A 14,005-nucleotide genomic window follows, 5' to 3' on the forward strand; every position below is an offset into this window, starting at 1 on the left:
ACAGAAGATGAGATGGTAGGGTGGCATCAGCAACTTGATGGACGTGAGTTTGAGCAAACTCTGGGTATCGGTAATGGACAAGGAAGCCTGACTAGCTGCAGTCCATGGGGTCACAAAGAGTCGGACACTACTGAGTGAATGAAGTGAACTGAATCAATCTCAAATGGAGATGATATAAACTCATTTTTTCACACAGGTGTTATATGAATAGATGAGTATGATAGGCATGCGATAGCTATTTTTGATAGGCACATGCCCTAGCAGAGAAGGTCTATCTACAGACAAGAAAAATGCCTTGGAATATAAAAAGAAACCAAGAAGAAAAAGAAAAACAAAAGCACAGCCCCCTTGTCAATCATAAGATACACGAGAGTTCCTTCCTGCTCTAGGTTCTGACTCACTCTCTTCTCTCCAGAACACTCTTTAATTTCAGGGAGCAACTTTGCTTGCTTGCAACTAAAAGAACTTTGTCTTAAGTTCACCAAAACTAAAGCTGAGACCTGCCAGCCCTTCCTTGAGTCCCCTCTCTTCCACTAACATACACTGGAACTTTTATAAAGGATGACTTAGCAGGCAATGTACAACTAGACTACCCGTATCTACCAAAACCAATTTTCTGTACAGCAGGACACAGCTTAGTACAGTTCAGTCACTCAGCTGGGTCTGACTCTTTGCAACCCCATGGACACATCTTCCTTTATTAGTATTGGTAGTCTATTTACTCATTTTTCAAACCTTAAAGAAGCAGCCACTCTATGTACAGCAGCAGACTGGGGTATGTCAGAGTGCTCAAGAGGAAATCAGATTGACAGGCTGTTCTCAGGGACTGTGTAGCATCACAGATCAATATATCACCAGGAAATCATATGCAGCATTTTTGTGCCAGGCACTGAGGTACCAGCTTTACCTGCATGGCCTCATGTCAGGCTCACAGCATGTGTCTGGGGCAGGTATCATCATTACTCCTGTTCTTTAGGTGATATAACTCAGACTCAGGTAGGTCTGGTAACATCCACTACCATAATTAGCGTTTGGTAGAAGCTGGATCTGAACTCAAGGAGTCTGGGTTAATACTCAAGGAGTCTAGATTCCCCCACCTATCTACCTCCTATGTTTTGCCTTCTATGGTTGTATGTAGAATGAAAAGAAGCCCTTGGTAGATTGGAGGCCCTATTCCTTCCCTCCCTGTGCCTTTCCCAAAGCTCTGCTTCCAACACACATCAGGGGATCATTCATCAACTAACTTATGAATGTAGAAAAGTCAACCATTATTGAGCACTTTCTATGCCCCAGCACTTAACTAGGCACCTCATCTGTACCATTTCATTTTTTAGGCCTTATATTCAATAAGAATCAAAGGAAAAGCTATTACTACCCTCTCCACTTGGAAAATCAGACCACTGAAGCAGGCTACATAACTAAGTTAGTTATGTAGGCTAAGTTATGCTATGAGAACATATCAATCTGGAAATCTCAGTGGCTTAACACAAAGGTTCATCAAACAGACTTTATATCCATCACAGTTTGGCAGATGGCAGAGGACAGGGTGAGTGGAAAGGCATCTGCCCCATGTGGCCACTCAGGAACCCAGGCTATCTCATCTAGCCCATCATGTCACTTCAGAGCTCACAAGAGCAGAAGAGAGTGTAGACACCACCACATCAGCCCATATGTGTTTTATCTCATAAATGACCCAGGTTGGATTTGCTTATAGCCTACTGGTCTACTGAACTAGTGCAAGGTGGCTGAGAATGGTGAGCACATGGATATTTCAGTTCAGTTCAGTCGCTCAGTTGTGTCCGACTCTTTGCGACCCCATGAATTGCAGCATGCCAGGCCTCCCTGTCCATCACCAACTCCCAGAGTTCACTCAAACTCATATCCATCAAATCGGTGCCATCCAGTCATCTCATCCTCTGTGCACAGTAAATCGTTCTGCCATAGTAATTCTCCCAAGGTCACTCAGCTACTAAGGAATAGAGTGGAAAAGCTTAAGCATTCCACTTTACTATAACCTCAACGTTTATATATACATTTTTGGAGAAATCTGTTCCAAATCGATCATAATCATTTAGAAACACCCAGACCTTATCTAAGAATTCACAGCCTTCTGGTAGAATTCTCCACTTCCTCATGACTATCTCTATTTCTGCACATCCACAAAGAAGTTATTCAGAACTGAACTCATCAGGGGACCTACCTTTGTTGGCACAGGCCATCCACTTGAGATTGTCTGCAAAAGCAGCCTCTCGTCCAATGAGGTATGTGAAGATGCGAACCTAAGAGGAAGAGGAATGCACGGATCAGTGGTTTTCACTTTTCACCCTCCAGCCCAGACCACAAGCATGGCTCACACACATGTGGTTTACCTCTTTAATGCTCCATGCTCCCCATCTGTAGAAACATATTTAAGACATTTGAAGTACAGTCAGCTAGAAATATATTCAAAACTGGGGTCTTTGATCTTTGAAACCATGTGGCACTGGTGGTGGTTGTTTTTCGGTGTGCAACTTGCAACAGAGGAAAATAACTTGAAACAGGAGACTGGCAGCATTGTGGGCCTGGGTTTGCTACACACATATGGACAGAGACCATCCAGGTCTGGACCAAATCGGCAACCATTTTCCTCATCTGTACAGGAAGTATAAAGTGTGCTCTTCTTGGGAATAGAAACATCACTGAAAGACCCTCAGCATGCCCCTCTCCCTCAGTGGTGAGGACAGGCTGCAGACACTTTCTTACCATCTGTTGTGGTAATTAATTGGAATGAGAGGCACAGCCTGTAGCCAGGAGACCAAAGAAAACCCTCTCTAGCCTTCCTAAAGTTTGGCTCGTAAAGAGCCAAGAACACATGTAAAACCTTGAATCTCTCATTTTCTACTGCCTTCTCAAATCTCTCTCATAAGGCCAGAATTCTTTGAAATAAAGTGCAGCCCACTTCCCAAAGTTGCACATGAGGGTTAGATGGAAGAAAAACAAGAAATAAAAAGGGTTACAATCCTCTAGTTTAAACTTTGGGCTTCCCAGGTGGCTCAGTGAGTAAAGAACCAGCCTTCGATACAGGAGCATGCCAAAGATATCGATTCAATCCCTGGCTTGGGAAGACCCACTGGAGGAGGGCACGGCAACCCCCTCCACTTGCCTGGAGAATCCCATGGACAGAAGAGCCTGGCGGGCTATAGTCCATAGGTCGCAAAGAGTCAGACACAAGTGAAGCGACCGAGCACAGCACACAGTTTAAACTTCACATGGTACATGGATCGGCACCACACAGTCCAAGCATAACTCTCCCGGCAGGTCAAGTCAGTCCTTTGAACAACAGTTTGTGACTGAGTAAAATTCAGACATGGTATTAAATGAATTATGTTCCATATGTGGCCCCAAAATCTTTCCAGGTGATGCCCCTTCCACTCAGTCAGTCTGGGTCAGGAATGCCTACGGTTCCTTCAGAACCTTCACTGCGACTATAGTGAACTAGTATCTCACGCGCTTACATCTGTGAGGTTGAGCTCCACTAGACCGTCCAGCTGACAAGGAAAAGGGTGGTTCTGCTTTGATGGGGCACAGAGCTTGGAAGTGGATAAAAATGTAAATACTCATAGCTGACTGTGAAAATGAAGACTGTTTTAGTTATGAGTACCCTCTTATCTGAGACATAACTTGAAGACCAGTTCTTATGGGATGGTTTATTTCCAGCTTAAAGAGATGCTCATATACACATTATCACTGTGCTGCCTTAGTCTTTTCTCGTCTATGTTCAGTGAGGCAGTCATTTCATCTGTCACCGAACCTGCAAGGGGGCTTCCAGGGCATGAACAGACACACAGGCCTTTGCCTCTTCCATTTTCTTAGCTCTTTTGGACACTATTTCCAATGGAATCACACAGGGAGGATGGATACTGTTTTTTGTTGTTTTTTTTTTTAATTGGGAGATTCTGACTCTTTGGGGGAAAAACAAAAATAGAAGATGCAACCTCATAGGCCTCACCTAGCCCTAAGTGGTTACCACTGACCTTTCTACACAGAGCTGTCCCCTGTTCACTTTTCCTGCCTGGCCACTGTTATCTTTTAGCTGAAGATGACTGATTTGGGGGAAAATTGAGACTCAATTAAGTAAAGTGACTTGCTCAGTTTCATCAAGTCCTGATATAATAAGAGAGGTCTTCCAAGACCTCAGGATAACACTGAGGTCTCCTCTTAATTTCCTGGAGATGCTGGTTCTGTAAACCCAACCAGCTGCAAGACCTAGAACTAGCACCCACAGGAGCCGAACCAGCCCCAGGCTTTTCTTTTTTAAAAAATAAATCTTCAGCTTTCATTTCTAATTCAAGTTATTTAAAAGGAAAGCTTCAGACTGATAAAAAAAAAAAAAAAAAAAGCTGCAAAAGCAAGTTTTTAACAAAGCAGAAAGCACAAGAGATAGCTCCAGAGAACGAAGCTATGAGTCTATCTCTGCAGGCAAAAGGCAAAAACCTGACACAAAACAGCCTATTTGCTGTGAGCGAAGGCCCTTGCAGGTGCCAAACCTCCTCTGCCATCCAGGTGAAGAACCAGAGAATAAACTGAGTTCTCTCCTGGGGGCATAGTTAAAACCCTGAACAATGCTGTGAACCATTAGAAAAACGCCTATAGTTTCTGATTTTAAAAGGTCGCAGCACATCTGGAAAACCAGTAGGACTGCATCAAACTTCAGATCAGACATGATTGTGCAACAATAATTGAGCTAAAACCACAACCATGAAAACCAGCACCATGAACCCCTCACCAGCACTGTCGGCCCCACAGCCGACACTACCGTGGCTTCTCTAGTCAGCACCATCCCTTGGCTCAGGTGTGTGCAGAGATTTATAGTATTATACTTATTTGGTTGGTTTGCATTTGATTGCTTAAGAAAGAAAAATCAGGATCATGTTAAATATTTCCATTTACGTGCAGTCTTTGGCTTTCAGTGTACTGGCCCCCTTATTTAAGTTAGAAATGGCATGGAAATGACTCGTTGTCTCTCTGCCTATAAAATAAACATAATCAAACAATACTGGGTTCATGCCCTGGAATTCTCACAATAATGCCTTTCAACTGGCAACAACATAAAGGGACTTTATTCCAAAATAAATATTTTGGAGAGCAATGTAACAATAGCATTTTATATTTGTAGTTTTTTCAGACTGAGTAATTCTACTTTTAGGAATTTATCTTATAGTCAGGATAACATATAAAATGCCTGTGGGGGCCACGAAGGTAACAGAGATGACACGAAGTCATAGGCATATGAAGAGTTGTACAGTGTATGTCTTCTTAAAGCCCCATAATTTGGTTTTAGACATTTTCACAAATACACAAAATTGTACAAGGATAAAGATATTCACTTTATTTTGGGCTGTAGCCTACCACGCTCCTCCATCCATCGGATTTTCCAGGCAAGAGTACTAGAGATTTGTGATGATTAAAGCCTGCTAAATCCCTAGTTTCTTTTGATAGCCAATTGGCTAAAAAGTCTTGGGACATTCATGTAGTGGAATATCATATAGCTATGTACTCATGAGAAACACATCCATTATAAATTAGCAAGGGGGAAAGCAAGTTGTGGAATATTGTGTAGCACAGAATCCTGTTTTTTCTAAAAGGGGACTTTCACGTTTTACTCTGTAAACTTCTATATCCTCTGAATGTTTTTACAAATGATTAAACATAGCTTTAATAATTGCAGATCATTTTAAATGAAAATAAAGTAATGACTCTGCTACTTCCTGAACCATTCTTCAAGGACATAGGAAGAGTAAATGTACCAGTGAAAATCAAAAAGGAGAAGAGATGATATGTGGAAATTAAGTTCTGTCCTTGCATCTTGCAGCGTGGGCTGCCCTACTTCCACTGCTCAATGAAATGAATGCAAAACCTCTGTGAGTAACAGTCAAATTGCTCATTTCTGTCTCTAGCAGATTCTGTAACCTGATGGATTTTATTTCCAATAATTGGAGATTTATTTCTTAAGAAGCTCCATCAAATAAACTTTAACAAGTCTGCCTTGAGTCCAACTACTTTTACAATATATGGTAAGGCTCCTTAGCAGAGGCGACAGGGGTAGTTCTGAAAGCCAGGTTCACAGCACTGATGACAATGGGGAGGGTCCATGGCACAGACCAGACCAGACCAGGGAAGTTATCAGGACACACCAAAACACACCAGAAAGCCAGGTCTTTGTGTTCATCACCCACAGCCATGAAGGCATCACTTTCAGTACTGCTGCAAAAAGGCAGGAGGGGAGAGGTCTGCATCAACCTATTAGTTCATTCTGATCTCCCATTTGAGTTTGGATGGTCTTTAAATGTTCTACAAATCCAATTAAGCTCAATAAACGGTTAGGATGTGGCTATTTCAAAGTTCAAAGTCACTTAATCTACTTAGTATAAAGTTTCCCAGATCATATAAAGAACTCAGTCCAGTTTTTCCAAAACAGACTGTTGCTTCTTGCTCATATAGATGCACTTCTCTCCAAAAACACAGAGGGGTGCCATCCCTCTCTACCTTTGGTGAACATAGGGTAGCTTGACTTTGTGAAGATGTTGTTGAAAGTGAAAGTGAAAGTCTCTCAGTTGTGTTCAACTCTTTGTTACCCCATGGACTATACAGGACATGGAATTCTTCAGGCCAGAACACTGGAGTAGGTAGCCTTTTCCTTCTCCAGGGGATCTTTCCAACCCAGGGATCGAACCCAGGTCTCCTGCATTGTAGGCAGATTCTTTACCAACTGAGCCACCAGGGAAGCCCAAGAATACTGGAGTGGGTAGCCTATCCCTTCTCCACCGGATCTTCCCAACCCAGGAATCAAACAGGGGTCTTCTTCATTGCAGGTGGACTTTTACCAACTGAGCTATCAGGGAAGCCCCCTTGTGAAGATAATGAATCAAATTATTTCCTTTCTACAGCCATTAAAAGAGGGGAAGGAAAGTGGCTGCCAGTAGAGCCATAATGGGGCAATTGCACAGCCAGGAAACAGGCTGCTGCTGCCCTCACAACTCACTTCAGTGTTGAAGCCCAGGCTTATGAGACAGTCCAAGAATCCATCATCCATCTGTCACAAGTAACTTCTGAGCACCAACTATGTGCCAGGGCCCATTCTTGGTGCTGGGGATATAATGGATGAAGGGGAAAAAATCTCTCTGTCCTCAGGGAGCATACATTCTCATGAGAGTAAAACAGATGATAAATGACAGATTCATATGTAACATTCAGGTAATTGTTGAATTAAAAACTTATGAAGAAATAAAAGAAGAAATAATTAGGCAATGGACAGTGATGATGGCTGCTATTTTAGAAAGGGAGGAAGGGAAGGCCTCTCTGATAAGGTGATACTTGAGCAAAGATCTGGACAAAATGTGGGTGGAGGTAGGGGAGCAAGACATATGGCTATTGGGGAAGATTGTTCCCGGTGAAGGTAGCTGAAGGTACAAAGTCTCGAGATAGGGCTACTCAAGGAATATTGACAAGACAGTGTGGATGAAGTGAAGTCCAGTAGAAGAGAGTGTACGGAATGAACTTGGACAGACAACAGGTACCTAATCATGTGGGCCTTGCAGCCCAGTTAAGAGGCTGGGCTTTTTCTGTAGCAAGAACAGAAGCCACAGGAGGAACTGAGTAGAAGCCTGACAAGAACTGACACAAAATCCTGTGAAAGGGTCATTCTGCAGTGTGGAGAACAGGCCTTGGAGAGTTGTACTCATTCTGGCTGTCCATTCCAATTTCCCATGATGTTCTTACAATTTTGAGTGCACAGGGCCCATTCAAGACAATCAAATCAGAACCTCTGGAGGCAAGGCCCAACTTTTAATCTCCCTGTGGACATTATAATGTGCATCCAAGTTTGAGAACCATGGCCACAGGGAGATAAGAGAAGCAGAGCCACTAAGTAGGAGGCCACCAAAACACTGAAAGTGAGAAATGGCAGTGGCTCCGGCCACCGGGGTGAAAGTTTTCAGACTTCACTGGGCATTGGAATCACCAACCCCAGCACCTAACTTTTCAAAAGCTCAGATTAAGTTGGCCAAGGGAACTATGTTTCTAAGAAGCACCCATGGTGGGTCTGAAACAAGTAACTGGAGCCCAACACTTCAGAAAGATACCAAAAAGATAAGGCCTGAACAAAAAGAAGTGGGAATGCGAATTAAGAAATCTTTGAAGTTGTTTCCAATAAAGGTGTTTCTACATACTGCCAAGGATTGAGGCTAAACTTCAAGGAATTTACAATCCACTGGATGGTTTAAAAACAAAAAACAGAGAAGCTGGATCAAGATGGTATTTTTGAAGAAGTCTGTGTCACTCCTACAAACAAGAATATCAGACACCAATCAGACTGGGTAAGAAATTACAATTTCTTCTTTTCTCAAGAAAAAGCAGATCTGTACTAAGATGTCTATAGCTGCTGAGCTTGGTGTTCACACACAAAACATTGCTTCTTGAAGTTACAATAGCCCCACTACCGCATCCAAATACAGAGGAAAGGGCTGGACAGGGCACTGAGGAGCCTTCAAATATACAGTCTTTATTCTTATTTTTAGAAAGGAAGGCAATCTTTTACTTTAAAATAGCATTTAACTACAAATCCAGTATCCTTAACTGTAAAGACATGCAACTTATATGGATTATAAGTATAAATAAAATTTGCTAAAAGAATCATCAGTACATATGTTTGCCCACACCTATGTGTTCCATATTTACATTCAGCTAAGCAGCAGCCTCTGTAAAACAAGCATGTGAACTCACCTTCACATCTTCTCACCTACTCCTATCCCTTTTGACTCACTGCCCAACTCAACTATCCCCTAAAATATCCCCAGGATTTCATAAAAGTAGTACACAACTTTGGCTTCAGAAAGAAGTCATCTGACTTCTTTGTGTTTTAAAGTCAATTTGATATTACTATATACTTAGTCTGTATCTTCATAAAAAATAATCCCAACCAACTTCTATTGCAATTTGCTCATTTCTATGATTTCTGATGCAGGGAAGCATTTCTGAATAAAATCTTTAATCTCTAAGCAGAAAATGAGAGCTGGAACTTGATTAACCACAAAAATGCTTCATAAATCACTGCCAATATTTGTTTGCATGAAAATTCTGCAAAAGTAGAGGTGGGCTCAGAGATGGTTGATGCCAATGAAAACAGTTTTATTGAGCAGGCTGCTTTAATCTAGAAGCCATCATGCTTATAATAAAATAAGAAACATCCTTATCCAGAAGGACAAGAGAGGCAAATAAGGTAACAGTGCCCTGAGCAGCAATAAAATGGGATAAACTGAATTAAATTACAAAAGTAATAAAATTTCAACAAATGAATATCATAGATCATTTTGAAAAACGGACTGTCATTTTGGGGATGCTCTAAGAGTCTGTAAAATCGCCTTCCTCTCAAGCACAGTGTCTCATATCTCATGTGAGGTATTGAAAATATCCTAATTTAGAAAAAACTGCCATTTGTAATCTTCTGGCCAGGGATAGAAATCCAGTTTTATAGCCATGTATTTTGCCAAGTGAAAGAGATGGCTGTCTCAGGGTAACCTAGAGACTGTAACCTAGTTTAGCATACTAGAAAAGAGATTACACACCACTTCATTGAGCAGTGGGAAGTCAAGCTACAAACATCCTCAAAGGTGGGTGATACAATTCATTAGATTATTCAGCTTCATTAACTTCATTCACAGGGTATTTTTGTAGCTCTGATATCTGGGGCCTTATAGTTCTGGAGAAACTGTCCATGCCAGGGTTAGCCAATTTTGGAAACAGTAAACAATTTGCCTTCAAGTACACCTTTGATATGCAAACCAACCAACCCAAACCCCGTTGCCCTCAGTTATCTCTTTTTATCAGGTGTGCATACCCTGGGCCAGTATCCACCTGCCCTAATCACTCCAGGGCCAGGCAGGTAACAGACAACTAAGGGTAGCCACTACATTTCCAGAGCCAACTGAAATTATTCAACTTTAAGTTTGTTTATCTTGTTTTGCCTCTTTCTTCCCAAGAAAACCACAGTAAAGGCTTTAGTCCACCAGTCCCGCCCCCACTCTGGTCACTCATTTTATATTGGTGCTTCCCCATGAAGCTCTGTATAGTATGATATGCCTCTTGCTTCCAGGGGTCAATGAGTCTTTCTTCATGACATTCATTTCCATGTCTATATGGCTTAGTATATTTGATTAAAACAAATACTGAGTACCCTTAAAATGGGTTGGGAATCAGGAGAATTGGGTTACAGGTGAGTCCCAAATCCATACTTACTATCTTGGCAAACTTGACTAAGTTAGTGAAACCCTCTGAACTATGCTTTTTCCACCTACACATGGATCATCCATTAATTCATTTATTGTGATCAATGGTAAATGAGTTAATAAACGAAAAGACAAGTCAGAAGCAATGAGTTCCAGTCAGCTAGGGTTGCATTCCACTTATGTTTCAGATGATTGTTACATTAAACCACGTAAGGTGAACCCAGGAGAGCCAAATCCCCTCCCTATTCATGGATGTCTCCCTAACCGTACCCAAGGGTTTGGCTGAAGAGCAAACTGACTTTCATGAATGAAGAAGATTTTTTCCTACAAAAGGGTTTTGACAAGCTAAGGATAATTAGATTGGCAATTCCTAACACAATCAGAATAACACTAGAGGTATAACAATGAAATCTTCTATTAACTTTTGCAAAGTCATAAGATCCACCAAGAATCTGGCAAGGGCTATGGACTTTCTCTCCACCAAAAATGCCCCAAAGATCAACATTCACATTTCAGATAAGGTTTATGATGTTTGGGGCATCTCCTCCATCGAAGTCTAAACTCAGGTTCTCTGGGAACCTCTGGATTCCAGTTTAAAAAGTGTTGTTTTTATATACTTCTCATATTCTGCACTATAAATTTCTCAAGAACAGATTATGTTATGTGGACAACCAAGATGGGTACTTTCAACTTAAGTGTTTGCCAAATTGAGAGAGAGGTTCATTTATTTATATGCTCATTCTTTGCTGATTTAGTGAGTACTAGATACTGGATATCCATTATCAGATCCAGAAAAGTCACATGAGGACTAAATCCTCAACATGGAGAAACAAGACATCAAGAGCCCTGAGAAAAATGGCCGTCTCTGTAGACCCTGAGTTCCTATGGCGACATCAAATCATGGAGCCTTTGAAGGAATGAATTTAAAGATGCAGGAATGGAATGGACAGACAGACATGACTCCTGTCTCATTTGTTTCTGAATCCATAGAATCCAGCACAATGGTTGGCAAAGAGTCAGCACTCAACCACTTGTTGACTGGCAATGACATAAAAGTCACCTTCGGCTGACTCCTGAAACAAACTCATCATGGATTTGTGTGGCTGGGAGGTCCCTCTCTGCCTCTCTTGCCCTCAGACTCAGAGAGAGAAGGTGGTGACAGTTAGGTGCTCACAAGTGTGCCCATTCTTCCAAGAAGACTTACAGATTCAATACCATAAACAAAAAGAAACTCATGTGTATATGGCTGATAAATTATGCAAAATATCAGAAAATTTGCTTATGGAAAAGAGAAGCTAACTGTTCCACAAATTGGGGTGGCAATACTTATGAGACATCATGGGATTGTGTGACTCCCTGAGTTAGAACCCCCCAATGTCTTTCTACTGCACTTGGGATATATTGCAAACTCCTATCACAGCTGGATATCCTGGAAGATATGGAAACACGACAAACTCCTTTCAGCTTTAGAGTCTTTGCCTTCAGCTTTTCCACTGCCCAGAATATTCTTCTCCTCCACTTTGCATGGCTAACTCCCTCTAACCCCAGTTCCCCTCCTTTGGATCTCTCCATTTGTCTCCTCCATGGTGCTTGGTACATTTTGCAGCTATCATTATCATTTGTTTGTTTACTTGATTTACACCTATTTCTCGCTCCATCAGAAATGTAGATGTTGTGAGGGCAGAATGAAGCAACTGTGCCCAACTCAGCATCCAGCATATAGTAGACTTCTAACCCACCCACCCCTCTTCATTTCTTTTCACAAATTGTGGAAGTCCAAAGAAGTCGGCATGGGATATACTAGAATTTGTCAGAGTTAGAGCCCTTTCCTTCATTACTAACTCCATTTCAAATACTTGCCTATTTTTCCAAACTGGCCTGCTATCAATCAGCTAAAGTTTCACCTTCCCTCTGCCTCGTTTCCTTGTTTCTTTTACATTGAAGCTCAATGATAAAACAGGAAGAAATGGAGAAATGAAAAAGCTTCTGGTCTTTGTTATTACAGTCTCAACTTCTGGGGCCATAAAATGGTGTCATATTTAAGGCCTTCCATGGGTGGATGATCAGGTTTATAATATATTTTTCCTAGGTTCTGCCGCTTGATTCTAGATGAAAACCATGCAAAGATCGAAGCCAACTGTATTTTAAATAACTGCCTGCTTCAGAGATTACCTAGCATGGAAAAGACCACATCTTAAAATAGTGATGTGACACTTGATGTTCCTAGCAACTCTGAGTGGAATTCTCTCCTTTCCCCCATACTTTGTGACAGTTTGGACAGATGGCATCACTTCATGAAAAATAGAGATGACTGGGTAGGCAGGTTAGCAGAATGCAGTGGATACAAGAAAAGGTTAAGAACTGGGAACTTGGCACACCTCATTTTAGAATCTGTCTTCTCTGAAGGAGCTGAAAATCTTTGAAACCTCCTTTTCCTTACTTGTAAAGTATGATAGTGTTAACAGGACCCACTTGGCAGGACTGCTGCTAAGTGAAACAAAGTAAAATAGTAGGGGCTGGATGGGGAGGTAATCCTGCAGAAGTGTGTGTGTGACAAGAGATTCTTTCTAAGAGAAGACCTCCAGTGGTGCTCCTTGCCCGGACCCTAAAGAGAGTTAGACCGGGGAAAAGCTCAGGAGGGCAAAGCTTGAAGACCTGACCTAGGACTGCCTCTCTGGACCTTACAGAAAAGCTCCGTTTCCCTTATTGTCCATCCCCGCAAGTTTGTCTTCCTTTGCCTTCCTCTACCTCTGGACTGGGGAGGTTCCAAGAGCCCAAATCAGGGTATGGGACCAAGGCCCATTTGGCCTTGATCACAAGTGTTGCACTTGTGTGTTCTCACTGGGATTTGTGACTCAAAGCCCACAAAAGCAGCAGCATGATGCAAAGAGAGCGCCCCCTCCACAAAGCATCCTGGTCGCTCAGTGCAGTGGCAGGGTACAGGGCAAGGATTTAGGAGTCTGGAATTCTGCCCAAATCATTCTCAAACTCATTAAAAACCAACAGCTGCTGTGAATGCTCAGCTAGCACAGTTGTTTTCTCCCAAGATTCTTGTCACTTCTATTTTCCCAACCAATCCTTCCTGTCACTAATAATTAGTCTAAAATAGCAGCTTCCGCTGTCATCTCACCTACTGCCTTCTGGGGCTTAAATGTCAGTAAGAAAAGCCAAGGGCTTCTCAGACATCTGCAAGGATATTGTTGAAGACAGTGTTCATTCCATTTTACCTGTGATTCTCCAAGAGGCAGCCATGTAGGAACCTGGCTCTTGGGGACAGCTAAGGCATGTGTGTATATAAGAATCACCTGCAGGGTTTGGCAGTATATATGTGTTCATTATCTATACACCAACCTCGCCCCTCTCCAGAGGTTTCAGTGCACCCCAAACCTAGAACTTCCACTGAGAGAGCAAGTCCCCAGGTGCTGAAGATCCTACCCTAGAGAGCCACTAAATTGACATAAATATGAGTATAGGCCTCATGTGGATGGGAGAGAAAAGTAAATTAAAGTTCCAGAGGGATTTGGAGGGCCATTGTCTTCTTCTCTGGAAGGCCACTGTCTTCTGAGAAACTCCACGGGAAATTTATTGTCTTCAATCAGTAAGTTCTGTTTTATTCTAAGCAACTGTTACGTTTTAAGTCTTACAGCTGTCCTGGGTTCCCTCAAGAAGAGGGTTCCACTCTCATAGATTAGGTGTTTTGGGCTCTACTTTTATAACCCTCACTTTGACCTTCCTTAGATCAG

At 42.0% G+C, this 14,005-nt stretch overlaps 1 protein-coding gene across 3 annotated transcripts in view; it reads right to left on the bottom strand.

Moving 5' to 3' along the window:
- CACNA2D3 (calcium voltage-gated channel auxiliary subunit alpha2delta 3) overlaps positions 1 to 14,005 on the bottom strand; it is a 909,107-nt gene that overhangs the window by 295,197 nt on the left and 599,905 nt on the right. For all 3 annotated transcript variants that reach the window (XM_025272778.3, XM_025272777.3, XM_044933476.2), the window contains exon 12: positions 2,201 to 2,279. In XM_025272778.3, the coding sequence (XP_025128563.3) occupies positions 2,201 to 2,279 (79 nt within the window). The remainder of the gene's footprint in view (positions 1 to 2,200; positions 2,280 to 14,005) is intronic.

Source organism: Bubalus bubalis, chromosome 21, assembly GCF_019923935.1.
Source record: "Bubalus bubalis isolate 160015118507 breed Murrah chromosome 21, NDDB_SH_1, whole genome shotgun sequence".
NCBI classification, from domain to species: domain Eukaryota; kingdom Metazoa; phylum Chordata; class Mammalia; order Artiodactyla; family Bovidae; genus Bubalus; species Bubalus bubalis.